This window comes from Microplitis demolitor, chromosome 8 (genome assembly GCF_026212275.2).
Source record: "Microplitis demolitor isolate Queensland-Clemson2020A chromosome 8, iyMicDemo2.1a, whole genome shotgun sequence".
Classification (NCBI taxonomy): domain Eukaryota; kingdom Metazoa; phylum Arthropoda; class Insecta; order Hymenoptera; family Braconidae; genus Microplitis; species Microplitis demolitor.
The window spans coordinates 19,607,269-19,634,460 of NC_068552.1; the positions used below are offsets into that span (position 1 = coordinate 19,607,269).

The 27,192-nt window shown below is 33.4% G+C and overlaps 6 protein-coding genes across 7 annotated transcripts; 3 read left to right on the forward strand and 3 right to left on the reverse strand.

Annotated features, from left to right (window-relative positions):
• Positions 1-1,204: 1,204 nt before the first annotated feature.
• On the reverse strand, positions 1,205-3,419 carry LOC128667249 (actin, clone 205-like). Its single transcript, XM_014443209.2, has 2 exons — positions 3,353-3,419; positions 1,205-2,446 (listed from the first exon to the last, which is right to left on the reverse strand). Exon 2 carries the CDS (start codon positions 2,419-2,421, stop codon positions 1,291-1,293), a length of 1,131 nt encoding a protein of 376 aa, XP_014298695.1. The 5' UTR covers positions 2,422-2,446; positions 3,353-3,419; the 3' UTR covers positions 1,205-1,290.
• Positions 3,420-6,521: 3,102 nt separating this feature from the next.
• On the reverse strand, positions 6,522-8,328 carry LOC103576801 (actin, muscle). Its single transcript, XM_008557194.3, has 2 exons — positions 8,222-8,328; positions 6,522-7,763 (listed from the first exon to the last, which is right to left on the reverse strand). The coding sequence occupies exon 2, from the start codon at positions 7,740-7,742 to the stop codon at positions 6,612-6,614; it is 1,131 nt and encodes a 376-aa protein (XP_008555416.3). The 5' UTR covers positions 7,743-7,763; positions 8,222-8,328; the 3' UTR covers positions 6,522-6,611.
• A 1,368-nt stretch (positions 8,329-9,696) lies between these two features.
• LOC103576800 (angiotensin-converting enzyme) lies at positions 9,697-12,942 on the forward strand. The gene is made up of 7 exons (XM_008557192.3): positions 9,697-9,879; positions 10,236-10,599; positions 10,664-10,982; positions 11,231-11,455; positions 11,535-12,315; positions 12,604-12,779; positions 12,852-12,942. The coding sequence occupies exons 1-7, from the start codon at positions 9,869-9,871 to the stop codon at positions 12,875-12,877; spliced, it is 1,902 nt and encodes a 633-aa protein (XP_008555414.1). The 5' UTR covers positions 9,697-9,868; the 3' UTR covers positions 12,878-12,942.
• A 249-nt stretch (positions 12,943-13,191) lies between these two features.
• LOC103576799 (replication factor C subunit 1) lies at positions 13,192-17,026 on the reverse strand. Its single transcript, XM_008557191.3, has 6 exons — positions 16,681-17,026; positions 16,441-16,590; positions 14,219-16,362; positions 13,759-14,151; positions 13,412-13,673; positions 13,192-13,315 (listed from the first exon to the last, which is right to left on the reverse strand). The coding sequence occupies exons 1-6, from the start codon at positions 16,687-16,689 to the stop codon at positions 13,202-13,204; spliced, it is 3,072 nt and encodes a 1,023-aa protein (XP_008555413.1). The 5' UTR covers positions 16,690-17,026; the 3' UTR covers positions 13,192-13,201.
• A 1,269-nt stretch (positions 17,027-18,295) lies between these two features.
• Positions 18,296-20,245, forward strand: LOC103576798 (splicing factor U2af 38 kDa subunit). Its single transcript, XM_008557190.3, has 5 exons — positions 18,296-18,593; positions 18,711-18,798; positions 18,896-18,962; positions 19,228-19,516; positions 19,595-20,245. Exons 1-5 carry the CDS (start codon positions 18,550-18,552, stop codon positions 19,839-19,841), a joined length of 735 nt encoding a protein of 244 aa, XP_008555412.1. The 5' UTR covers positions 18,296-18,549; the 3' UTR covers positions 19,842-20,245.
• Positions 20,246-21,249: 1,004 nt separating this feature from the next.
• On the forward strand, positions 21,250-27,117 carry LOC103576797 (CAR1 transcription factor). 2 transcript variants are annotated; one of them, XM_008557187.3, is made up of 6 exons: positions 21,250-21,421; positions 21,578-21,631; positions 21,803-22,069; positions 22,149-22,977; positions 23,050-23,264; positions 23,399-27,117. In XM_008557187.3, the coding sequence occupies exons 1-6, from the start codon at positions 21,326-21,328 to the stop codon at positions 23,474-23,476; spliced, it is 1,539 nt and encodes a 512-aa protein (XP_008555409.1). In that variant the 5' UTR covers positions 21,250-21,325; the 3' UTR covers positions 23,477-27,117. The 2 variants fall into 2 exon arrangements, with proteins under 2 accessions (XP_008555409.1, XP_053597257.1); XM_053741282.1 differs by having other exon boundaries at positions 23,053-23,264.
• The last annotated feature ends 75 nt before the right edge of the window (positions 27,118-27,192 follow it).

Consider the following 27,192-nt stretch of genomic DNA (forward strand, 5'->3'; position numbering starts at 1 on the left):
ACTCTTCATTATTTAGTTTTCTTGCTTGCGTTCCATACCGACTGTCATTTATGTGCTCACTCATCATTCACTTCATTCATCATAATTATCATTATTATTTAATTAGCAATTACTATCTACAGTACGCAATTTTATCAGTAATTAAAAGATTACTGCAGTTGGAACGCAAGGAAAAAATCTATAAACTAAAATTAACTTATTGAGATTTAAATTTGGTGTACGAGTAAAATAGTAATGATATTTGAATTTTCACGACATATGGAGACGCATAAAGTTGAGGTACGTGTACGTGTAGACTCACTGGAATTCCCTCGCTGAGCTCCGACACATCTGGAGACTGAAGCTGCCGTTGCTGGTGAGGACGGAGACTGGGACTTGAGAATGATGGGACGCCCCACGAAGAAATACAAGGAGAATAACGACCCGAGCACATGGTAAATGCCAATGGCACTATGTGTGTGACCCTTATAAACTCCAAACCCCCATGTTCATGATAAAAGTATGCCTGCTTAGCCTGACAAAAAATTATTGTTACTAATAATTTTTTTTCTGGTTATTTTAAACCTCGCCGTAGCCTGGATGAGTCAGTTTTAGAAATTAGAAAATTTTTTTAATTAATATTTATGTTGGTTGGTTTTTATATTTAGTTTACGTGTTGGTTTTAGTACTTATTTGGTAAGAAGAATAAATCTTTTGGTTGATAACTGAAGGTGCAAATTTAAATTTAAAATATATAAATATATATGCATTAGACTGAGTAGTAGTTAATTAAAATAAGAGCTTATGTAATTAGCTGGGCTTTGAAAGAATAGAAAAATGCACAGCGATTATGTAACCAAAAGTTAAATTCCTGAGTAAATTGAATATTTTAGTAAAAGACAATGGCTGGGGAGACAAGTTGATTAACGGTAGGAATCGGAGGAATTTTTGATTATTTCTGAAATGAAAATAAATATGTGATGCATGTATGTGGAGGTACTTAATTATACTTAATTAGATGGTATGAATGTAGGGATCCGAAATGAATTGTGAATTGAACGTCTGTAAAATATAAGACAGTATTTATTGCATAAGATGTTGACTTATGTATATACAAAAGATGATATTTTTGCTCGAATGACAGCAATCGCCACGGGACTGGCTAAATACCTAAAGTAAAGAACCATCCTGATATAAATGTGACGAAGCGATATACGGCAATACGTGCTATTATTTCAATATTATAGTAATAATAATAATAGTAATAATTTAATTTTAATTTTAATGATAAAAATTTTTGAGATAAACATCTTAGAAGCACTTGCGGTGAACGATTCCGGGACCGGATTCATCGTACTCTTGTTTGGAGATCCACATCTGTTGGAAGGTGGACAGAGAGGCGAGGATGGAACCTCCGATCCATACGGAGTATTTCCTTTCAGGTGGAGCGATGATCTTGATCTTGATGGTTGATGGGGCGAGGGCGGTGATTTCTTTCTGCATTCGGTCAGCAATACCTGGGTACATGGTGGTACCTCCGGAGAGAACGTTGTTGGCGTACAAGTCTTTACGGATGTCGACGTCACACTTCATGATGGAGTTGTAGACGGTTTCGTGGATACCGCAAGATTCCATACCCAAGAAGGATGGTTGGAACAGGGCCTCGGGACAACGGAATCTTTCGTTTCCGATGGTGATGACTTGACCGTCGGGAAGCTCGTAGCTCTTCTCGAGTGAGGTGGAGGCTGCGGCGGTAGCCATTTCCTGTTCAAAGTCCAGGGCGACGTAACAGAGCTTTTCCTTGATGTCACGGACAATTTCCCGCTCAGCGGTGGTGGTGAAGGAGTATCCTCTCTCGGTGAGGATCTTCATGAGGTAGTCGGTCAAGTCACGACCAGCCAAGTCCAAACGGAGGATGGCATGGGGTAGAGCGTAACCTTCGTAAATTGGTACTGTGTGTGAGACACCATCACCAGAGTCCAATACAATACCAGTGGTACGACCAGAAGCGTACAATGAAAGAACGGCCTGGATGGCGACGTACATGGCCGGGCTGTTGAAGGTTTCAAACATGATTTGGGTCATCTTTTCACGGTTAGCCTTTGGGTTAAGTGGAGCCTCAGTGAGAAGAACTGGGTGCTCTTCTGGGGCAACACGGAGTTCATTGTAGAAAGTGTGATGCCAGATCTTCTCCATGTCATCCCAGTTGGTGATGATTCCGTGCTCAATGGGGTATTTCAAGGTAAGGATACCTCTCTTGCTCTGAGCTTCGTCACCAACGTATGAGTCTTTCTGTCCCATACCGACCATCACTCCCTGATGTCTTGGGCGACCAACGATGCTGGGGAAGACAGCTCTGGGAGCGTCATCTCCAGCGAAACCGGCCTTGCACATACCGGATCCATTGTCTACAACCAAAGCTGCAACTTCGTCGTCACACATTTTGATGCTTTTTTGTATTTAAATTCTGCCAAAAGACAAAAAAGAACAAACTAAATTAGCCTCAAGCATTTTTTATATTATATAGATATATATGTTTATAACGAATTACACAACTCTCAGTTGTCAAACAATAATAATTAATTAAAATAAATTTCGCGTCATTTGTTACAGATGAACCGAAGAATTGACCCAGTTGCCTATAAACCGTAAGTCGCCGATGGCAAGGAGTGGCCGCTACGCGTGCAATCCTATTTTAGGTGAGCGTGATCTATGTTTAGCCGAAGCGCGGACGCTCCCTATAAGTTCAAGCAGCGGAGATTATGAACCCCTCCGACGCCTCTCTACTCTCGCAAGCACCAAACGTCGCGGCAGTACTCTATATACACATACTACTCCTTATAATGGGTTCGCGTGCCAAAATTATGCTTCTGCAAAACGATCAAGAGATTCCCAATCCGGCCAAAGACCCTCCGCCCAACTCTACTACGGCTCCGTGTGACTCAACTTAGTCTTTTTCGGTTGTTACTCATAATTCGTCGCACCATTTCATCTCCAACTTCCTCTCTATTTTATACTACTTCCAACTATTTGTTTACTTTCAGAACTCGTTCCCCGAATCAGCTCTTCCCAACCATCAACTAATCAACCCCGCGAAATAATTCAAATAAAATGACTATTTAAATTTTTAATCACTTGATTCACAACCGAATTCGCGTTGCCAAAAATAAAATTCAAAATTCGTCACAACAACCGCGTAACTATTTATTTACTTTCGATAGTCGAACCGAATAAATTTTTACTTTCTTCAATAAATTAACAATGATCAATTAATCCGAGTAAATTCGCGGTGAAATTAAATTTTTAATTTAAAAAAAAAAAAAAAAATGTAAATATGAAAAAGTAAAGCAATAATTCCAGAAAAAATACATACCGTGCACAGAACAGAGTGTGGTGGCGTCTGTGGTGAAGAGCGTCGCGACGTCCAATATATGCTCTCGTCCAGACGCCCCCGCATTTCCGTACATCAAAATTTACTCGACAGGCACGAAAAAGGCGTGTATCGCGATGCGTTGCGAGGCTTTCCGAACTAGGCGACCCCATCCTCCACTGGATTATCCAACTTCTTTATTTTTCATCATCAACTGCACCTACGCAACGCTTTCTCCACAGAGCTTTTCTTATCTCCATATCGTTACATCGACACTCAATCCACAATCTCTATTTTTAATTATCGTCATTTAAAATAATTAAACTTCTCAATTTTAAAAACCTTCACACCATCGTCTTGCTCAATCTCAAACTTCTTCAACCCCAATTCCAATCTCTAAAAATATTAATACCAGTAATAATAATTATTATTATTAGTACACAGAAAAAAAGGATTTCTTGGCGCAACAAATATTTTGCATTATGAATTCAAGACGAAAATTTTATTAGGACTAGAAAAAATTTCTTGACCCAAGAAAATTTTTATGATTCTGCAATTAGAAGGCAATTAGCAGTTTTCGGATTTTCTTTTTCAACAAATAATTATCAAGAAAAAAAAACTAAAAATATGCACATGTAGAAAATTAAAAAAGCTATTAGTGAAATTTTTGTAAATATTTTTTTTTCTATAATTTATAGTTTTTTAAAAAAATCAAAAAATTATTAGACGTCAGCTAACTTCAGGATCACAATTAACAGTTTTTGGATTTTTTTTTTTTCAAATGTAATTTAAAGAAAAAAAAAAAAACTAAAAATAGGCATATGTAGAAAATTAAAAAATCTATAGGTGCAATTTTCCGAAATATTTTTTTTTTATATTCACTGTTTAAAAAAAAATCCTAAAATTATTAGACGGGGACTAATTTCCGAATCATTATTTTTTTGCGCTCCAATAATTTTTTTTTTTTTTTTTTTTTTTTTTTTAATTTATGATGCAAAAAATTTCTGGAAGCAAGTAAAAATTCATTGCGCCAAAAAATAATTTTTTTTCTATTTATTAATATGATTAATTATTAATATTTCTAATGCGTAAAGTAATTGCCGCAATAACACAAAATTCCATCAATTATTTTATCTCATAGCATTAAATCAATCATCACCGATGATTAAACATCATCTCCAAGTCAAACCAATTATGAAGTAATTTTATTATGAAACAAGGTGAGTTACTAATTAAAGATTTGTTTAAATTTTCAGCGCCAAACAATTGCGCAATTTTAAATCTCCAATAAATTTTATTATTCATAATTCTTAAATAATTTGCACATTCATACAACCAATAAAAAATAAAATTTTCAACTATTCATCATCAATCATTTTTTATTTTCTCACTCAAACTCTCATGTACACATGACGTATACATATACATATACATATATTTAAATTTACAATGTCTATAAATATATAGATGGAAAAAAAAGTATGCAAAGTAGCGGCATGTATGTGCGTATGAATCAACCAGAGGAGGCTCTGCGCACACAACCTCTAGAAGAGGTAAAGACAACAACGTGGTGATATATGTAAACAACGGGCAAGGTCGCACAGGTAGGCAGACGTCACAACAGAGTAAAGTTATTTTAACTTGATGGCTCTCGTTTTATTTGAAACAGTACAGAGCAGCATCTCCTGTCAGTAGATCTCTCCATACCGAGTCATACTCGGTGCTCGATCTGTATCACGGGCTTTCATCCCCACTTACTCACAAGATTATTATAGTCCCAATTACTAGTATATCTATATTATAATTATATATAATAATAATAATAATAATAATTATTATTATTGTTGTTGTTATTTTTATTGGCATCAGAGTGTAGAGGTGGAAATTTGTTGCATTAAATAAAATACACGTATATAAATAATAATATGTAACATCTTTATTACTTATTTGATACTTTTCAAATTTTTAAATTTAATTAAAATTTTTACGGTTTTTTTTTAGGAATTTTTTAAATATATTTGATAGGAGTGGGGGAGAAAAATAAATATTTTTGGTATGACCTAGTTTGAGATATAATTAGAATTATTTTTCGTAATCAATGAATTGGTGGGAAAAGGCTGGTAGAGGAAGAAGAAAAATAAATAGTGGGTTGAGATTTAAAGATTTCCAAAAATAAAAATTCTTGAGGATACTTTTGTGGATGGGAGAGCTTAAAATTACGAGATGTGGAGTAAAATAAAAATAGTTTTATGTTTAGAGGTGGGAGTTGTGGGAAGAGGCTAGAGGGTGAAAAAAGATGCCGATGATATAATTTAGATGTATATTTGGCTGGCGAATAAGTTGACATTATATAATAATAATAATAATAATAATAATTATTATAATAATAGTAGTAATAATAATGATAATAATTATGTAATATAATGTATAGTATTTACAAAATAAATAATATTTTATTGTAGATATACATAAATATAATAGTAATATTAATATAATAATAATATTATAGTTTAGTAATTGTTGTAGAGAGTAGATGGTGGTTTTAAATAAATAATTTAATTATAAGAGTCGCTGTTGCTCGAGTATTGTATTCCAAGTTATTGACGAAGAACAGGTGGAAGTGTCTTGCGTTACAGATAAGAAGCGCCGCGGTGCCAGAAACCGGAGAGACTGACGATGCACCGTTGGAATGTTTTATAAGTTGATGATGTCTTGATCGCTTGGGTTGACCCAGGTGAGCCGTTTCGTGTTTGTTTAAGGGTTACGAAATATGTCCCGGATTCCTGGGCACCTGTTGCTGTGAGCGACTATCTAAGTGGACGTCCGTGTTTAGTTTTTCGGGGTTCCAAGGGTGCAGTCAGGTGGGTGATGGCGGGTTCTGGTACCGCGCTGTAGACGAAAAACTCAGGCTTCTGTTCGGCGTCCTCGATTTTAACGTCCGTGTACTCGCCCTTCAAATACTGGTGTGTTGTGGAGGTCGTTCGGGCCCGATGCTCGCTGTGGTGCGCGGAGCATGAAACGCATGAGAACGAGCGACACGGAGACAAGGCTAAGAAGGTATTGTACGAACGTGTTTGCTGGCAATACGATGACTCGTGATGGTGAGATGATATCTTTATGATTGTACGTGGGCTTACGCATGAGTCGTTGACATTGGACGAACTGTAATGTACTGACAATGCCATCGGGCGATTGTACATTAATAAAACATAATTGTCCGCGGGCCCGATGGATTGATGAGATGGTAATATTATTGTAATGCTTAGAAGCACTTGCGGTGGACGATTCCGGGACCGGATTCGTCGTACTCTTGTTTGGAGATCCACATCTGTTGGAAGGTGGACAGAGAGGCGAGGATGGAACCTCCGATCCATACGGAGTATTTCCTTTCAGGTGGAGCGATGATCTTGATCTTGATGGTTGATGGGGCGAGGGCGGTGATTTCTTTCTGCATACGGTCAGCAATACCTGGGTACATAGTGGTACCTCCGGAGAGAACGTTGTTGGCGTACAAGTCTTTACGGATGTCGACGTCACACTTCATGATGGAGTTGTAGACGGTTTCGTGGATACCGCAAGATTCCATACCCAAGAAGGATGGTTGGAACAGGGCCTCGGGACAACGGAATCTTTCGTTTCCGATGGTGATGACTTGACCGTCGGGAAGCTCGTAGCTCTTCTCGAGTGAGGTGGAGGCTGCGGCGGTAGCCATTTCCTGTTCAAAGTCCAGGGCGACGTAGCAGAGTTTTTCCTTGATGTCACGGACAATTTCCCGCTCAGCGGTGGTGGTGAAGGAGTATCCTCTCTCGGTGAGGATCTTCATGAGGTAGTCGGTCAAGTCACGACCAGCCAAGTCCAAACGGAGGATGGCATGGGGTAGAGCGTAACCTTCGTAGATTGGTACTGTGTGTGAGACACCATCACCAGAGTCCAATACAATACCAGTGGTACGACCAGAAGCGTACAATGAAAGAACGGCCTGGATGGCGACGTACATGGCCGGGCTGTTGAAGGTTTCAAACATGATTTGGGTCATCTTTTCACGGTTGGCCTTTGGGTTGAGTGGAGCCTCAGTAAGAAGAACTGGGTGCTCTTCTGGGGCAACACGGAGTTCATTGTAGAAAGTGTGATGCCAGATCTTCTCCATGTCATCCCAGTTGGTGATGATTCCGTGCTCAATGGGGTATTTCAAGGTAAGGATACCTCTCTTGCTCTGAGCTTCGTCACCAACGTATGAGTCTTTCTGTCCCATACCGACCATCACTCCCTGATGTCTTGGGCGACCAACGATGCTGGGGAAGACAGCTCTGGGAGCGTCATCTCCAGCGAAACCGGCCTTGCACATACCGGATCCATTGTCTACAACCAAAGCAGCTACATCATCGTCACACATCTTGAAGCTTTTTTATTAAATCTGCAATTATAAAAAACAACAATAATTAATTATCTTTCACCATCAAAAACTCTTATCTACCCTATCCAATTTTTAATCCCCAGTTCTAAAAAATGGTATCTACAATCTCTTTATTTTTTCCCATAATTAATTTTTCTAATCAATTAAAAAGATGTCTACTAAATTTCCACCATTAATTTTAAAAATGATATCTAATTCACATATATCTCCTTCACTCAATTTAATTTCCACTATTTTACACTATTTCCAATCTCCATCACTACAAAACTTAAATAATCTCCATCACCTCCACCTCAACAGACTTCAATTTATATATTTCCCATTAAATTATCCAATAAGAATCCAAAACTTGAATTTAACTACTCAATTTAAAATGAAATCATAATTATAAGTTAAAAAAAAAATAAATAAATAATAATAATCTAGCAATAAAAGACGAAAAATTTCGGAGTACTAACCGTGAGTAACAGGGGTAGTGAACAAACTCGCGTCTGAGATGCGGATGAGCTCTGGAAGCTCCGACACCCGCAGATATATCGTAGGTGGGTCTCGTGCTGGCGTTACCGAAGATGGGCACGACGAGTCTCCAGGGGTGGCCACCGTCTGCCCACGCAGCTCCAACCCACGCCCAGTAGCGCAAAAAGCTCGAAAATATTACATTAGTAGTGCAGTAGTACTGACGGCAAGTTGTTGTTAGTTTTCTCAGTCCGTCTTTGGACGGCCCTGCCGCTGTCTTGAGCCTCTTCATCTTCACCTCTTCTCTCTCTCCGTCTATCTCTCGCCATCATATCTATTTTGTTGATTGAAAGTTATGCACATCCCACCCTCATTTCTCGTTATAATTAGCCCAGAAATACTTTCCTACATCTAATTATTTAATTATTATTTTACCTCCTCCCTCCCATCTCGTCTCCTGTTTCCTGTCATTTTTACTCTCGGCATCTCATTACATCCGTCGACAATTATAAATTTGTGTTTAATTATCAATAAAAAAAAATGATTTATTTATAAATTCCCTTGCTATTTATTTATTTATCAGACTTATATTTAAGCAAACATATTCATGACTAAATAAGTCGAGGGCTTGGATTAATTTTGTCTTGAACGAGATATTTATGCCGCCTCCGAAGATTAAACATCTGCCTTCTTCTAGCTCATGATATCTTCCACGTGTTAAAAAAATAAATCATAACTACTGTAGGTCGTAATAAATCTTCATATCGAACATCAATCATCTAATCTGTAATTAAACTCAAAAAAATATCAATATCACTACTGTAATCACAATATATCGTATATATTTTTTTAAATCTAAGAATTTACTCAGATAAATAAAGACTGATCTCGATGTGAAATCAATGTAATCTTCGTATTATTAGCCGAGTCGAGTACTAAAATAAAATTTCATAAGTAATTATAAATATATATATTATATATTCTCTTTGAAAAATAACCGGTTTACTTTTTGAATATTTTTTTTACATTTAACGAAATATTTGGAACTGTAACCGGTTTAAAATCCGACATAAAGTTCAATGTTCTCATATTTATATAAATATAAATATAAAGAGTGTAATTACTATAATTCAATTAATTAATTTTAAAAATTTTGATTTCTATTTATTTTAAAAAGTTTATTTGTTTTTTTAATTAAAAAAAAAAAAACATCAAAATAAAACAATTAATTGTTTTATATTTTTAAAAATAAATATATTATTTTTCAATAGTCAAGGTTAAAATATATGACATTAAAATAAGAAATAGTCTTTAAAAATTGAAAATAAACCGATACAAATAATAAATAATTCAAAAATACAAATTTTAATTATTTGTCAGTGGGTAAATAATTAAATATTTAAATATAAAAACATTAAATGGCAAAAAAAAATGAGTAAAGTTATTGACATAAAAATAAATGAGTAAAAAAATAAGGTAACTATTTTCTAGTTTGTCTCCATTGCATGGTTCAACGGAGGTAATAATTATGAAGGCTACCTGATGGGACTGAGTGGGGGATCGGACACTGTCCTGATAAAGTTATAAGACGGATTAACAAGAGGAAACTCTGTCCAGTTAGTCAGTTTCAGCCTCAGTACACTCGCACAATGTTACTCACGTAAGTACACATTACGTACCCACTACACCTTAATCATATTAATCACCCATTTATTACAGTTTAAATACTACGTAAATTAATCTTCCTCACTAAAAAAAAATCCCATACTTTGTCCTGTCGTTAACTCTCAATAAATCTATACCATTAAATAAATAATGTAATTTTATAGTTACTGTTTTAATTCACGACACGATTGTCCCGGGAACTTCAAAGGTCACTAGAGTACTCGCTCTGCATTAATTATTTTTTACGCTTCGTACTTTTTTAAATGTCTATTGACATTTGCCTTCCATTCACCAGTGGAATAAATCTGGTCTGTAATTATAAATAAATTTTATTTTATTTTTTTAATTTAGGTACCGATTGTTAGCAGCCTTGGCAGTAACGTCACTTTGTTACTGCGATACTTCAGTAACTGCAGCAGATGATGATGATGATGATCCCTCACTTGTAGCACGTGCTCAAGAACTACTGGACAAAATAAACAAAGAATACGGGGAGTGGAATAACAAAGCATCGATAGCGGCCTGGAATTACGCGTCAAATCTCACTGATGAAAATTTATCTGTCCAATTAAATGTATCTGCAGAAGTCGCTAATTACGTACGCCAAGTGTACAAAGAAGTCACCGAATTTCCCTGGGAAAATATAACAGATTATAGTATTAGAAGGCAGTTTAAAAAATTAGCAACTCCTGGTTCTGCTGCTTTGTCTCAAGATGTAAGCAATTGAATTAATTTATAGATTATAATTTGTAATTGACGATTTAATTTATTTATTACAGAAATATATGGAGTATGATGAGGTCATTAGCAAAATGCAAAGTACTTACTCTAAAGCTAAAGTTTGTCAGTATAAAAATACGAGTAACTGCAATTTGTCGCTTGAACCAGAGCTCACTGAGATAATGATCCACAGTCGTGATCCCGAGGAGTTGAAATATGTGTGGCAAGCGTGGAGAAACGTTTCTGGAAAAAATGTCAAGGAAGATTTTACTAAGTACGTTGAGTTGAGCAACGAAATTGCGAGATTGAATAATTATAGTGATATGGCTGCTTTCTGGATGAAAGAGTACGAAGCTGATGATTTTCCTCAACAAATCGGTAAATTTATTTTAATTTTCATCATTAGGTTGTAAAAAAATCGAGTGGATTTGGAGTGATTACGAATTTTATTTCACTCCGAACTTTCTAGGAGTTTTTAAAATTCCAGAGTGATCTGGATTTCATTTTAATCCAATCTGGAATTTTAGTATTAAAATAAATTCCTCTTGAAGTAAATTTAAACCGCGTTCACTCTGAAAATTTTTTCAAATATAATTTAAATAATTATCCATAAAAAAAAATTTCAGAGTCATTGTGGCAACAAATAAAGCCACTGTACCTTCAACTGCACGCTTATGTCCGAGGACAACTTCGTAAAAAGTATGGAGATGATGTTGTGTCAAAAGACGGTCCGATTCCCGCTCATTTACTCGGCAATATGTGGGCACAGACATGGAATAACATCGCGGATTTCACGACTCCGTATCCTGGAAAGAAATTACCGGATGTTACTGACGCTATGGTCGCCCAAGGTATGAAAAATTATAAAATAAATAATAACTCGGTAGTAAAAATTACATTTACTTGATTTTTTAAAATTATTTGTGTCAGATTATAACGAGACCACAATATTCCGGGTTGCGGAAGATTTCTTTACTTCGTTAAACCTGAGTGCGATGCCCGAGTTGTTCTGGAAGAACTCGATCCTCAAAAAACCACCAGGCGTCGAGTTGATTTGTCACGCAAGTGCCTGGGACTTTTACGACGGAAAGGATTTCAGAATAAAACAGTGCACGCGAATTAATATGGAGGACTTGCTGACTGTTCACCATGAAATGGGACACATTCAATATTTCTTGCAGTACAAGAACCAGCCGACTATTTTCAGAGAAGGAGCCAATCCAGGATTCCATGAAGCTGTTGGTGACACGATAGCGCTGAGCGCTTCTACGCCAGAGCATCTCCAGGAGATCGGACTGCTTTATGATCCTTCCACCAGCGACGAAGCTGTTCTCAATCACCTGTACTTAAATGGTCTGGATAAAATAGTCTTCCTGCCGTTTGCTTACATGATGGACAAGTGGCGCTGGGGGGTCTTCCAATCCAAGATCAAACCCGACACTTATAATTGCGAGTGGTGGTCACTTGCCGAAGAGTTCCAGGGAATTGTTCCTCCAGTAGAGCGCAGCGAAGATGACTTTGATCCCGGCGCCAAGTATCATATCGTCGCTAGTGTAGAATATATTCGTTACTTTGTCAGTTTTGTTATACAGTTCCAGTTTCACAAGTCACTTTGTATCGAAGCAGGACAATATGACCCGGAAAATCCACAATATAAAGCTCTGAGCGAGTGCAATATTTATGGAAATAAAGCAGCGGGAAAATTATTCCAGTATAATATTTTTTTTTTAATTTATGATTCTGAAGCCAGCTAACGTCTAATAATTTTCAAATTTTATAAAAAATTATTTAAAAAAAAAAAAATGCACTTATAGCTTTTTTAATTTCCTACATGTGCATTTTTTTAGTTTTTTTTTTTTTTTTTTTTTTTTTTTTTTGTAATTTATTTGTTGGAAAAAAAATCTGAAAATTTCTAATTGTCTTCTAGCTCCAGAATCATAAAATTTCTTATTTTAAAATAATGAAATGTAGATATTAAAAATAAATTAATTGATTTTAGGTCGATGTTGGAGTTGGGGTCATCAAGGCCATGGCCAGATGCGATGGAAAAAATAACAGGACAAAGAAAAATGGACGCAAGTGGTCTTCTTGAATATTTCAAGCCACTAATGGACTGGCTTAAAACAACAAACGCTAAAAATAATGAAGTAATCGGCTGGAAAAATTCTGACAAAAGTAATTACTAATTTAAAAAATTATAAATCGATCTACAAATAAATTATCTGATGATTGAATTTATTTTTTCAGCTTGCGTGAAAAAAACACAGATGTAAAGCCGTTTTTTTAAGACAACATAATTAGCTTATTATTAAATACCGATAAATATTTGATTACATTCCGATAAAATGGAAAAATACATAAATTATATTGTACATTAATTTTAAATTCACATCAATTGATCGATCGGTTCGCGACTCATTTTAAATTCGGAACAAAATATTTGTTTTAAACTCTTGAGATTCATAAATAAATTAACGTCGTTATGTATCATAAAAATAATATTAGGACAAATGTTCGTTATTTTGCTCTATATTTGATCACAACTTAATTTTTTAAATTAAGCAACGGTATGGTGAAAAAAAAAAAATTAAATCTTTTCATTTTCCACGGCCTCGGCCGCGTTTGCTCGCCGGTTTATCCGCCGAAGCCTTCGAGGTAGTTTTTTTAGTTGTACTTTTCGCTGCTTCTTTTTTTCCCGTAGTTTTTTTTGCCTAGAAAATTTTTATAATATATATATATACATATATTATTTGTAATTAAAAATAAATAAATTTATACAACAATAAGAAACATCAAATATATTTTACCTTGACCATTCGATCAGTTTCTAAACTGTCATCATCATCAGTATCAGAAATAGTTTCTTCCCCTTCATCCATGTATCCAGAGTCTTCAGAAGTTAAATCTCCCGCGCCTTTTTTCTTGCTCGCCGACGCAGCAAAAGGTGTCATAATTGAATTTTTATTATAAGACCGCGTAAATGCTGCCCTTACTTTCGAATCAATTACTTGGAAAGGATCGCGCTGTCCTGGCCACAAAGAAACTTCAACCAGTCCATCTAAGTCTTCCCTGCATCAAAAAAAAAAAATTCAAATTCAAATTAATTCGCTCGTTAAAGTGATAAATAATGATTACGAGTAACACGACAGCTTACCTGAGTAAATGGTAATGATTCATGACATCAACAGCAGTGTCAACACCTTCAGTGCCATTGAGTGCCAACGGGCGAGTGATTTTATCTCTCAGCGCATTAAGATAATCAATATTAATTGCTTCTTTGCTGGCGCCAGTAACAAGCCGCGTGTGTACCGTTAGCTCTTGTAATATTCTGTCAAATTTACCGCGCTTGGAATTGCGTCCAAGCCACGAGGGAAAATTAATTTGAGCGCCGATGTGCCCCGACATCAGGGTCCCAGGTATTACAGATGAGTAGCAGGCTTGCACTGGTAGTAACGCCCATGAATTCTTCTCGCGAATCGCTCGCTCTGCGAGATCGCCCATTGACAAGCTGTCAGCACTGCCGGCAATTCTTTCCAACACTTGGTCCCTGATGAATAAAAAATATTTGTTAGTATTAATGTTGGTTTTATTGTAATTAATTAGCAAAAATTTACTTGGGAACTTTGGGTACGACTGATAAATAATTTTCCTGAACGAATAGCCCAGCAATATTGTAATCGTGGAAGAACAAGTCGCTCTTGTCGTGTATGCTCATATTTTTGTGCTCTTCCGCACTGAAGACTTTGCGGACGACATCCCAAGGTCCGAGTTTCAGATCTTTGTTGATGTCACCAGATATCCTGCTCTCTTTTTTATCAGCTGGCTCACCTTTGAGCATCGCCAGATGATTGATGACCTGCCGGATGTCAAAGTTGGTCGACTGTATCAATCGGTCCAAATTTTCAGTAGATACAGAAATATTTTCTTTGCAGCAGAGCGACTTCATCGCTCCGCGAATCTGCTCCAGCTTGGGCTTCTGGAATCTCAAATCGAAGGTGTAGTTCGACAGAGTCCTCATCTTGGGGTGATTGCGGTCATTACAGATGCAAATAATGGGAACATCTGATGCTTTTATCAGGTTTATAAGTTCTTGGAGTCCACCGCGATCTTCATTACCAGCCATGCCGTCAACTTCGTCCATCAGCAGAACATGTTTCTTGGACGCTTTAGTTTCGGAATTATTTGAGAAATAACCCTTGACACTTGTGTTTGACAGCAGAGTTGACACTTCTTCTTTGAGCAGACGCTTGCTCCGGGTATCCGAAGCGTTGAATTCAACTAGATCGTAACCCAGTTCATTACAGACCACCTGCACAGTAGTCGTCTTACCAATACCAGGTGGACCAGATAACAAAGCGGCTTTGAAAAATCCTCCGTCGTCATTTTTTGCCCACGGAGAAGGTTTAGTTGGCTTTACTTTACCACTTTGATTTTTGTGCCAGTTCATTAGCCAGAAGTGAAGTTTTTTAGCACAACTTTTGTCTGTGTGCTGGCCTATTATCTGTTTCATTGTTTTCGGACGGTACTTTTCTACCAGAGCTTGGATGTGATCTCCACCAACTTCTGCTTTGAGTGGGGTTGAGTCTTTGCTAGTTGAAGGTCTTGCTGTTTCGATAGAAGTTGAGGTAGCCGTTGAATTCTCTTTGGAAGCCGCCGGAGCTTTGAAAAGACTGTCCTCATCCTTGACCACCCTTTTAACTGGAGTTATAAAGGGACTTTTTTCATCTCTTACAGACTTAACTTCAGCTGAAGGTTTTTTGGGCGGCGATTTAAAGTCATCGTCAGTAGAAGATTTATTGAGACTAGTATCTTTCTTTTTGCTTCGATTGTGTATCACATCGGTTGACTTTCCCGCCGGTCTTGTGCGAATCATCTCCAGCAAATCGTCCTCAGTTATCTTTTTAATATGCAGAGAGTCAGCTTTAGCGAGCTTCGATTCTCCAGCAGCGTCTCCTACTACAAGATAATTTGTTTTCTTAGACAGTGCCGCGACGACGCGACCGCCATACTGCTTGATCAGATCATCAACTTCATTGCGTTCCAGCGATTCAAGAACTCCAGTTACCACAAAACTCAGACCAGCTAGACAATTTACAGCTCCCTTGGGAATTTCCTTAGACCCAGGATTTCTAGCTCCCCCTCTATGTAAGTACTGTTGGTAAGCAGCAGCATGTTGTTTCTTTTTATTTATATTTTCTTCATAAGGATCAGCTGCATCTTCACTGTCCTTTTCTTTTTTCTTCTTCTCAACCTCGACCTTCAGATTTGAATGCGCTGCTTTTTTATCTTCTTTCTTATCTTTATCTTTAATTTTAACTTTGTCTCTACTCGTATCCTTCAATTTTTCTTTTTCTTTGTCCTTTTCCTTTGCATCTTCACTGAGTTTCAATTTTTTAGGCGGAGTTTCATTATCGCTATTACTCGTCTTGCGCTTTGCACTAGACTGTACATTATTCTTCTTATCCTCATCCAGGATCATCGACTCAATATCCGTTGTGTCCAACTGACTCAATGTCGCTTCAAACTCTTTGTCATCATGAAAACTTGCCTCCTCCTCTTGTAATTTTTTTGGTATAGACAAATTTTTACGTTTGATCGGTTCCTTACCAAAGACACTATCAAGTGTCACAGGCTTCAATTCTTTTTCTTTCTCCTTCATCTTCTCCTTTTTAACTGGACTCCTGGAGATGCTGGTCTTCTTAGTAACAGTCTCTTCGTCTTCGGAGTCTGACAAAATATGTTTTCCTGGTTTTCTAGTCTAGAAAAAAATTTAACCACTGGTTTAAAAAATTTCAAAACGAATAATTGCATTAATGAAAAAAAAAAACAAAAGTACTTTTTTGGTTTTATTTTTATTATTTGAACTGGAAGCATGAGATTCATCTTCGTCAGATGAAACCAATGGTTTTTTATTGACTTTTGTTGGCTTGACCGGTTGGGCATTTTTATTTTGTCCTTTTGGAAATGAAAAGTATGACCGAATATCCTAGAATTTTTTTATAAATAAATCAATAAATTTTTTATTTTTTTCTGGATAACCTAAAAAATGTTTAGACAATTATTTAATTGTACTTACACGAGACATTATCAATGATTTTGTTTAAATTATATACAGATTTAACCCACAATTATTTTTATCAACAATTTAATTAGAGTAATTGTTTTTTAATTTGAAAATAAGTTATGTACAGCTAAATTACCGAATATTATTTTGCAAGCATTTTATAACCGGCATCAATATTTTCCCGCGTAATTTGATTGTGTTTTTTTTTTTTTTTAAATTTCATATAATAATTAAAGAGAATGTCGATAATTATTGCGCACTACAATTTATTGAAATAAACCATTTAGTGAAATAAAATATAAATTAGTATGAAGTAATTGTTTATGAATAAAAAAAATTGTTTATTAAGTAAATGAGTAAATAATGAAACTGTAAAAAATCTCTAGCTTGTGTCGATAAGATAGAACTTGTTTTTTTAACAATTACTGGTAAGGATTTCAAAATTCAAAGCTGAAAAAAAAATTTTGATATATATATATATATATGTATAATGAGATATGTAGTGTGATTTTGATTAGTATTCATGACAAAAGTATGTAAAAAAAAAACGATAGCTTTGGATTATCGGCTGCTAATTTATTTGGGTTTTGATTCAGTTTTATAAGAACAAAAAATTTGAATTTATTGTGATAGATTGGATTTAAAAACCGAGCGTCAGTTTGGTACTTTTGAAAGATCTAAAATAAAAAATTTTGGATAGAATCCATAGTTCTACATGTACTTTAATTGTCAGCCGTTTGAATTTTTAAAATAAAAAAATTTTTAGTTTAGAGAAGATTCTATAAATTTTGAGTTTTAATCTGATTTTTCAAAATTTTTAGAACGAATCAATAAAAGCCCAGGTAGCAGACTTGCCTTTTTGACATCTATAAGATATCAGTTTTTAGGCTACTTTTTGACTTGTCGATAAAGCGTCAATATGTTGACAAAACGACCAGAAATTAATGTCACCGAAAAAATACCTAGTTAAAAGACTTAATACAAGTGATGACAAAAAGTAAGTTACAAATAGTGGTGAAATAAGTCATATAAACGACTTTTCAATAGACATGAGACAGGAAAAACAAGACAACTCGTCTCTCCCCGGAACCAACATTTGCATGTCGTATTCATACCAAAAAAGATGACTTTGAGACAATAAAAAATTTGTCTTGTCCTTTTAAAAGACATTTTTAAGATATCTTACAGTTGTGGCAGTACAGTTTGAGTATGAGTAAATATATTTTGAAGTTATAGTCCACTGCCATGGACTACTGTGGATGAAAATGGTCATACAGTGTCAAGAGGACAAAAGTCCAAGTTTCGTGCGTCCGAAGAAAAAATTTATCTTCGGAATTTACATGACTTTTTCCTGCTAGAATACGTAAAAACTAACAAAAAATGGTAATATTGTGTGTAATTATTACCAAAAGAAGCAAAGTTATGCATTGTTTATACAATATACGCTTATACATAGGGGAGACTGGGGTTGGTTGTCACAGAGGTCATAATAGATAACGTAACGTACGAAATACGAACATTGATTGCGATGTCACAAACCCAAGTGTCCTTTCGCTCCAACATTTAAAAATTCTGCGCCGAAAATTCGAGTCAACACGGCTGAGCTCGGTTCGACTAAGGTGATGTCCCCCCTTCAACTCTTGGCGGCTTTACACACACCCAATAAAAATATAACGCCGTTAGTTTATCAGCAATTAACCTGAAAAGCGCTTTCATCAACAGCTTCCGCGTGTTTTTCATGTTTCCACATATCTATTATTAATATCCATGAATTTTTATCACAACTGATACATTTTATAAATAAATAACACTTCCATACATATTTGTTGATCATTAGTCCATCGTAAAACTGATTATTTTTTTTTTAATTTTACCACTGAAATGGCAGAGTATCTTGCCTCTATTTTCGGTACTGAAAAGGACAAGTAAGTTAATTACGTTTATTATAAATATGAAACATGTATATAGTGAACTAAACTACACATATACACCTGTTCATTAATTTTTATAATTAATTTATGATTTTTTTTTTTCTATTACAGAGTAAATTGTTCATTTTATTTCAAAATAGGAGCATGTCGTCACGGCGATAGATGTTCAAGGATTCACAACAAACCAACTTTCAGTCAAGTAAATTATATATTATATTTAACAACAATAACTGTGTAAATATCAATACTTTCTCATATACTTATATATATATATATTTTTTTTTTTTTTATTACAGACATGCTTACTTCAAAATCTTTATGTCAATCCTCAAAACTCAGCTAAAAGTGCTGATGGTTCTCACTGTAAGTAAAAAAAAAATTTCTAGCATCAATGAATTATCATACTGAGTTCAGCCGACGTCTAATAATTTTTTTTTTCAAAACTAAATTATAAAAAAAATATTTCAAATAATTGCACCTGTAGTTTATTAAATTTTCTACATGTGCGTATTTAAAATTTTTTTTTGTAATTAATTAGTTGAAAATTAAAAAATTGTTAATCGTATGTTGACTTCAAGATCATAATTGATAAATTGATCACTTAATTAATGAATATTTATAATTGCAGTGGTCGCTAATGTATCTGATGAGGAAATGCAGGAGCATTATGACAATTTTTTTGAAGACGTGTTTGTAGAGTGTGAAGATAAGTATGGGGAAATCGAAGAGATGAATGTATGTGACAATCTCGGTGATCATCTTGTCGGTAATGTTTACATTAAATTTCGACGTGAAGAAGATGCCGAGAGAGCTGTTAATGATTTAAATAATCGTTGGTTTGGTGGTCGTCCAGTTTATGCTGAACTGTCACCAGTTACCGATTTTCGAGAAGCCTGCTGTAGACAATACGAAATGGGGTAATTTTATTTGATAATTATCAAATCACTCAATTAATTAATTATTAATTTAATTTATCTCTTTTTTAAATTTTCCAGAGAATGTACGCGGTCAGGTTTCTGTAATTTCATGCACTTGAAGCCAATTTCCCGTGAATTACGTCGTTACTTGTACAGCCGTAAAAAGGGAGGAAAGGGAGGACGTTCTCGAAGTCGTTCACGGTCACGTGGCAGAGATCGCAAGCACAGATCAAGATCACGCGAACGCCGATCGCGTTCTCGAGACCGACGAAAGGGAGGCGGCCGTGAAGACCGAGGACGTGATGGACGTTCTGGAAGATACTGAACTTTAATTATCACCACTGAAAAATCATTTTTGTTTTGTTTAAATCTGCAACACCAATTTTTACACAACACTTAATTTTTTATTGTAACAATTATGTAAAATCTGTGCATTTCTTATTGATGTATAAAAGTTTTTCATTTTATATCAATGTAATAGTTGATAATTTAAACGATAATCAATATCTGAGGGCATAAAATACGATAAATATATAAAGTTTTTTTTATCAGCTTGTACTGTAACAGGTTACTAATAATCCGATATTAATTATCATTTCTTTTAAAATTTTATGAAATAATTCTGTCTAATAAATTGAGATTTTGAATGATAGTCAAAACAGCAAGCGTTCATAAAATTTTTTATATTTAAATAAACAGTAAATAAAAAATAAATTTATTAAAAATTCATACCAAGTTTTTTTTTGTATTTTAAAATTATTTTTTCTAATCTATATTATTAAGAGAATAAGGAAAATTTTGTTCCCGCCATATTAATTTGATAGAATCGGTTAATGTCGTTATATGTGGTATCGTTAGAAAGGTCTTGAATTGAATTTGTGCCTGTTCATGGTTTAAACTCTTTTTTATTGCCAATTATCAAGATAAATAAATTTATCTATATCATTCGAATAACATTTAAATTGCGCGGGAAAAAAGACGGTCGTATCAATTTCTTCAAGTAAATTCATTGGCACATTAATAAGTGTACCAGAAAAATCTCTACCTTATGACAACTGAACCACAACTAGGCCTACCACAAGTAACTGTACCACACAACAACTATACCAGTTTTAAACACTACCCGCCAAAATCTCAACCAATCGAAAATTCTACAACTTAAGAACTCTCTGACGTTACAACTCTACCAGATTACAACCCTCCCAGAAATGAACTCGACCATGACAATCTCTACCATAAGCATCTCTACCACAATACAGGTCACCCATAAAAATGCCTACCATTAGCATCTCTACCATTAATATGCCTACCATTAATAACTCAACCATATTACACCTATACCATAATAAATTACTACCAAAAAATATACTACTAAAAACGTCTCTACCATTTTTTAAACCTACCCAATAAAAACACTACCGCATAGAAACACTACGAATATTTTTTCGTAGTGTTCACTTATTAATGTGCCGCTGAAATAATATAATTTTCAAATTTTTTTTTAAACAAATAAATTACAAAAATTCAAAAATTAAAAATATTCACATGTAGAAAATTTAAAAACTACAGGCGCAATTTTTTCAAAAATTTTTTTTTTTTATAATTTATCGTTTTAAAAAAAAATTATTGAACTGCGGCTAACTTCGAGTCATTGATTGTAAATATATACAATGCGTGTAAAGTGAGTATATTTAATATACAATGTAATATATATGATGATGAAATTGCGCGGAATGGGAAGGCAGCCGAAGGCAGCCTAAATATTTACATCTTAAAGTACTTTTGGTGGTTTCATTATTATTTGTCACAATGATAGACGGAAACATATCAATGGAGGAGGACACGGAGTTACGAGACCTAGTGGTACAGACTCTAGAAAATAATGGAGTTCTTGCTAAAGTCCGGGTAAGCTTTTATCAATTATTTATCACAAAACCTTGGAGGTTAGCTGGTGATTTGCGGCGGCGTAATAAAACTTTAACAAAAATAACACTTTGCCTTTTAATTATCCCACCTGGTGCACATTTCAAAATTAAAATTACATTTGTTTGTTTTGTTTAGGCTGAACTTCGAGCCAGTGTCTTCTTGGCGCTTGAAGAACAAGAATCCGTAGTTGTGAGTCTTAAATATTTTAATTTCCTGGCTCAGCCAGATCAGTATCCAGCAAGAGCACCTGGACAAGTCACTGAAAAGTATCTCCAGTCCATGTCCAGATTTGCTGGTGTTCTGGTTGGATCCACTTGCATTGGTGATGATTTTTTATAAGTAAATTTTGTTTTTTTCTAGAATCCCGAACCACTTTTAAACAAAACAGTAAAACAGTACCTGGCAAATTCAGAAGGAAAATTATTATTTTCATTAGTTAGAGAATTTTTAGAATACTTTGGGTTGGATTACACAATATCTGTTTACGATCCAGAAACTTATATTGGAAAGGAGTACAATTATATGGGCAGAAATAAATTGTGTGAAAAATTGGGTATTAATTCAACAGAACCATTGCTTGGGGAATTACTTAAGAACAGCATTAATGGTGCCTTCAATAATTCAAAGGTATTTATTTTTAATTAATAATAATAATAATGATGATAATAATAATAATTATTAATGATTATATTTATATTTAAATTAGAATGAAACAATAAATGATAGCAATTTAAAATCATGTGAAACAAGCAATATAAACAATGCAACATTTGATGTATCAATTCCAAAAATAGCCCATAAAGAATCAGTATCACTATCAAATGACAATGACTCATCGGAAAAAGCCGAAAGTATTTCGGATTTTAGTCAAGATATTCCAATAAACGTGACAATAACAGATAAAAAAACGTCCGGTAAAATATTAACTAATGCAGTAATCGATACCTCAAGTTGTGAAGTAAATAATAAATCACTCAGGGAAAGTGTAAGTGTGGATCTCGATGATTCTCAACAGGACAACAAATTAGATGACTGTGAAACTGCTAACAACAATTCATCATCCGCCCAAAATAATCAAAATTCCGGCTCGGTAACACCAAACTGCCCCTCGTATGAATCTAAAAATGACAATGAGTCACATATACTATTAAATAAGAGTGAGCATTTAATCAAGTTTGACGAGTCGACGATCGTTGACCCGCAATTGAATTCAAATGAGGATGAATCAAAGTCTAAAACACCAGCAACACTTTCAGCGACAGCTGTCAGCGTTGCACTACAAAATACAAACAATGCTCAAAATTTACGTAAAGTTGATGTGGATAATAATTCTATTGGTAAGACTGTTTATTTTGAAGAGATAATAGTTGATGGTAAATTAGAAAAAGTCGGAGCGGCTAAAAAAAATGAATCACTGCTCGGAGATTTGCCGCCTCTCGTCCCGAAAACAAACTCTATTTTTAGCGACTTACCTCCTCTCAATGGAAAAAAAACAAACATTAATGATTTAAAGGAATTAATGGACATTGGCTTGAGTATGATCACTTATTTATTTATTTAATGATTAATTTACGTGATGATTGACATGGATAATTATTTTATTGCAGCAGATGTAGATAATTATGAAGAAGATTTTGTATCATCAGCGTCCGGCAGCACAAATGAGCAGAGTCCAGCAAAAAATCCCGATAAGAATGAGGAGCAGAGTCCGGTGAAGAAGCAGCAGCAGCAGATTGATGATAAAAGTCAGAGCGCTCGGAGCGAAGAAATAAGCGAAGAGATCGACGAAATAGAAGAGGTACTGAGCACTAATATTTCTTGTGTGAGTGATTCTCTTGTTATTTGAAATAATTTACCTCCACCTTCAAGAACACGTTGCCGGTCGACAAACTGTACCGAAAATTATGATGCAACTCATCTATTTATTCTAGTTTAAGCATCATTGTTTTATTGCAGCTTGATGATACCACCGGGGATAAAAGTATGACTAATTTCGGGACGAGTAATACGCTGGACTGTTCTGGAGAAGCGTAGTTTGTAATTTATTGTTATTTATAATCGTAATTACCAGGAGAGTCTTTTTTGTCTAACGAAAGAACGGAATCCGTGGATCATACTTCGAACTCTTATAAATCATGATGATGATCATCATAAAGAATTCATGCGGTTGCGATTTTTCATTAACGAAAAATTAAAGACACTTGAGCGGTTCAATGTCCCTAATTCAGGACACGGACACTGCCAGAGACGGCTCAATGTATAATTGGTAAGTTGCGCTGCAAAAAAACGTAGAAGGAATTAGTCTGAATATTATTCTATAACTATTTCTTACCCTCACTCTCACTCTCGCTCTCTCAACTATCGAATTTTACCCATAATTTTTTTGTACAGAGATAAATATTATAAAAAAATGAAATATTTTTCTACATTTTGTAGTACAAATACAATTTATTATAAACAATACAAATGTATAGAAAGCTGATGGTTTGGCGAATAGAGTTTATTGATATAAAATAAAAATAATAACTCGGATAACAGATTATATATTAAAATTTTAAATTGTTTATATATTTGGACAAGTTTCCTCCTGCGTTATTCTGCAAATGCGCTTAGTATTACTATTATTATTATTATTATCATTATTATTATTTAAAAATAATTATAAATAGTAACTGTATTACGTTTACCAGAGAGATCATTTATGGACTGTAAAAGTAGTGACGTTTGTTAACGTCATTGATATTTAAAAAATTACTGTTCCACTTTGCCCGCTGTAATTAACATTTTTTTTTGTTTGTTCGTTAATCGTAAAAATATTTCTGCATATATTATGACTGTTGTGTATTACCTCATTTGACTGAAGCTAACTGCTAAAGTATCCGAAAAAGATACTGGTAAATCATCCGTCTTAAACAAAATGGATTGCCTGAAAAAAAAACAAATCTATCAAGTTATTTTTTCTTAAAGATAATATGGTGCTAAGTGTTTTTTAAAATTTAAATTATCTATCAGAATTTAAGTAAAGTAAAGTAAAGTTAAGTACTTGTATATTTTTTCTTGCTGACTGCAAGGACTTGGATATTAAATATTTAATAAAAATAGTAATAATTAATAAATGAATACGACTAATGAGTAATTAGTAACGACAAAAGTTTTATAAAACAATTGTTTTAAACTGTAGAATGATGTATACTATTGTGATTTTTGGGCAATCCAATACAGTGAGAATTATTAAAGCAATTCCAATTAAATGATACGATAAATCATTTCATCTTTATGATGTATTAAATTTAATTTTTAAAAATAAATAAATAAGAAACTTGAGTACAATTTAAAATTTTAAAATTGACTCAATAAATTTTTAACGCTGTATAGAATATATATCTCGTATTGCGTATTTAATTGTAAGAGACATCGATCAATTTTTTCATGTTCATTTTTTTCTGCTATAACTATAGTATATATATCGCGTTACTAATTCCAATAGGACATATTTTTTTTTTTTACTACCAATCGTTTTGGGGAGTTGATTTAAAGCTAAAAATTATGCACGTCATTTTGGAATTGATAACGTGATATATTTAACTTGTAAAATTTATGAGATATAAAAAGTAATGAAAAAAAAAGAAAATGGAAAAATACATTTATAAGGCTGCATTTAAAAAAAAAACTGAGCTTGACCAACATTCGCCCGTAAATTTGAAAAATATAAACCAACAAATAATTACAAAGTAAGCAGGTGTGTTCCTGACCAATCGACGTGGTTACATTTTGTTATCAAAGTATATATACGTAATTAATCAGTCACGCGCTTTTTTAACCCGCGAGACTGATTAAGAAAAAAAAAAGAAGTAAAATAATTTAAATTCAGGACTGCATTGAACATTCCCTCGTATAATTTATTAGCGAATACATTCCAATATATTTCTGATTATAATTTACGTTGTAACAATTAAAGATAATATTTAATTATATATTTTTCATCACTAAAAAATATACAACACAATACAGAAGTAAATTTAAAAATTTATATTTTTAAATTATTTACACAGAAAATTAATTAAATATTTTGTTATTAAAATTGAAATTAATCGTCTTTAATTTCCGATCATTAGTCCATTTAATTTATATATTGTTGCTACTGAAATACTTTTTTATTTATAATTATAATAATAATTATTATTATTAATTATTTAGCAGTTAATACTAGAATAATTTACTTTTTTAATTGAATAGACTCGACATAATTATAAGTAATTAATTAAATAATTATTAGTATGCCTGTTAATTAGTTAAGAAAGATAATTATCAATGATATATATATTTTCACATAAATATACAGAAGATATTGAGGACAATTCGTAACCACGTTGAATATATTGGTAGCTATATTGTGCCTTTTAGCGTCTATTGATAATTAAAGTAATTAATTTAATGATAAAACAATGCAAATAATATCGTGGAATTGTAAGTGGAGTTGTCATATTATCACAACTAATTATACGCTAATTTGTTATATATATTTTGACAACCACCACATTTTTATAGACACTATTTATTTCGATATTTTTAAAAATCAATTTATTTAATTAACACCGATTATTTTAAATATTTTTATGTACTTTATAATATTTATTGTGCATGCTTTTAATCATAATTTGTTGTAACTGTTTATCGTAATGTTTTATTTGTTTATTTTATTACTATTATTTTAATTGCATTTATCTGCATGAATTTAAATGAAGATATAAAATTATAGAATAGAAATAATGAATAAATTTATAGAGCTTCCGGTTTATTATTAAATCTGGAGATACTTTATACCTTACTGAGCATTGTATATATTATTATATATATAAACATGAATAGTTTATAATTTCATAAATATAATGGAATTGATTTATAATTATAATCTTCGTATGTAAACTTTTATCGAAAAAAAAGAAATAATCAAATGATGGAATCAAATATTATTGAAAACACAATTATTTTTTATTAAAATAGTTTTAAATGCGATTTATTATTATTTTATACACTATCAATTAATAAAAAGTGGATTTTTGATCCTTCAGAACTAGGGCGTAGAGATTCTCTCACATTTTTTTAAATTTCAAATGGGGGTAAATGTAGCAGACATATGACAATTTTTTAATTACATATAAAAAAATTTTTAAGAAATGCATGTGCTGAATGTTCAATTGTCTTTACATGAAATTTTTTATTTTTATTTTATAAGCATTTTAATTTATTATTTAAAAATTTTAAAAATTGTCAAATGCCCGCTAATTTTACTGTCATAATTTCAAGTGGAATGACCACTTGGAAACTTTTTACCTTCACAAAATTTTATGCTCTACATGATACTAAAAAAAAGATTTTCAACTCAAAATATGAAAGAATCAAAAATATTTTTAAACAGCTGAGAGTTTCTCTCGTCGCTTAAAAAAATGAACAGTTTTATTATTTAAAATTTATAAATATTCCATCGAAGTTCTTAAATATTTTTGTGGCCGCCCAATAGTTGTATTGACTTTTGTGGAATTTAAATAAATAAAATAACTCGACACTAGATTTATATTCATGTGAAATAGATATAAATAATGTTGTTCCTATGTAATTTGTAAAAAAAAAAAATTAATTTAAATTTTAAAGAAATGATAGTAAGTGTATTCAGTCCAAATAAAATAATGTATTTAAAGATAATAATAATAGTTATTATTTATCAATTATCAATATTAATAAATACAAAA

What these genes read in the sequence shown, in the direction of transcription:
- LOC128667249 (XM_014443209.2), bottom strand. Translation starts at nt 2,421, where the DNA reads ATGTGTGACGACGAAGTTGCAGCTTTGGTTGTAGACAATGGATCCGGT.
- LOC103576801 (XM_008557194.3), bottom strand. Translation starts at nt 7,742, where the DNA reads ATGTGTGACGATGATGTAGCTGCTTTGGTTGTAGACAATGGATCCGGT.
- LOC103576800 (XM_008557192.3), top strand. An exon ending in GCAGCGGGAAAATTATTCCA is followed by an intron (nt 12,316 to 12,603) that starts GTATAATATTTT and finishes AATTGATTTTAG; the next exon opens with GTCGATGTTGGAGTTGGGGT. An exon ending in CTGGAAAAATTCTGACAAAA is followed by an intron (nt 12,780 to 12,851) that starts GTAATTACTAAT and finishes TTATTTTTTCAG; the next exon opens with CTTGCGTGAAAAAAACACAG.
- LOC103576799 (XM_008557191.3), bottom strand. An exon ending in GTCGTACCCAAAGTTCCCAA is followed by an intron (nt 14,152 to 14,218) that starts GTAAATTTTTGC and finishes TTTATTCATCAG; the next exon opens with GGACCAAGTGTTGGAAAGAA. An exon ending in AATCATTACCATTTACTCAG is followed by an intron (nt 13,674 to 13,758) that starts GTAAGCTGTCGT and finishes TTTTTGATGCAG; the next exon opens with GGAAGACTTAGATGGACTGG.
- LOC103576798 (XM_008557190.3), top strand. Translation starts at nt 18,550, where the DNA reads ATGGCAGAGTATCTTGCCTCTATTTTCGGTACTGAAAAGGACAA. An exon ending in ACAAACCAACTTTCAGTCAA is followed by an intron (nt 18,799 to 18,895) that starts GTAAATTATATA and finishes TTTTTATTACAG; the next exon opens with ACATGCTTACTTCAAAATCT. An exon ending in AAGTGCTGATGGTTCTCACT is followed by an intron (nt 18,963 to 19,227) that starts GTAAGTAAAAAA and finishes TTATAATTGCAG; the next exon opens with TGGTCGCTAATGTATCTGAT.
- LOC103576797 (XM_008557187.3), top strand. Translation starts at nt 21,326, where the DNA reads ATGATAGACGGAAACATATCAATGGAGGAGGACACGGAGTTACGAGAC. An exon ending in ATTAATGGACATTGGCTTGA is followed by an intron (nt 22,978 to 23,049) that starts GTATGATCACTT and finishes ATTTTATTGCAG; the next exon opens with CAGATGTAGATAATTATGAA. An exon ending in TGAGCACTAATATTTCTTGT is followed by an intron (nt 23,265 to 23,398) that starts GTGAGTGATTCT and finishes GTTTTATTGCAG; the next exon opens with CTTGATGATACCACCGGGGA.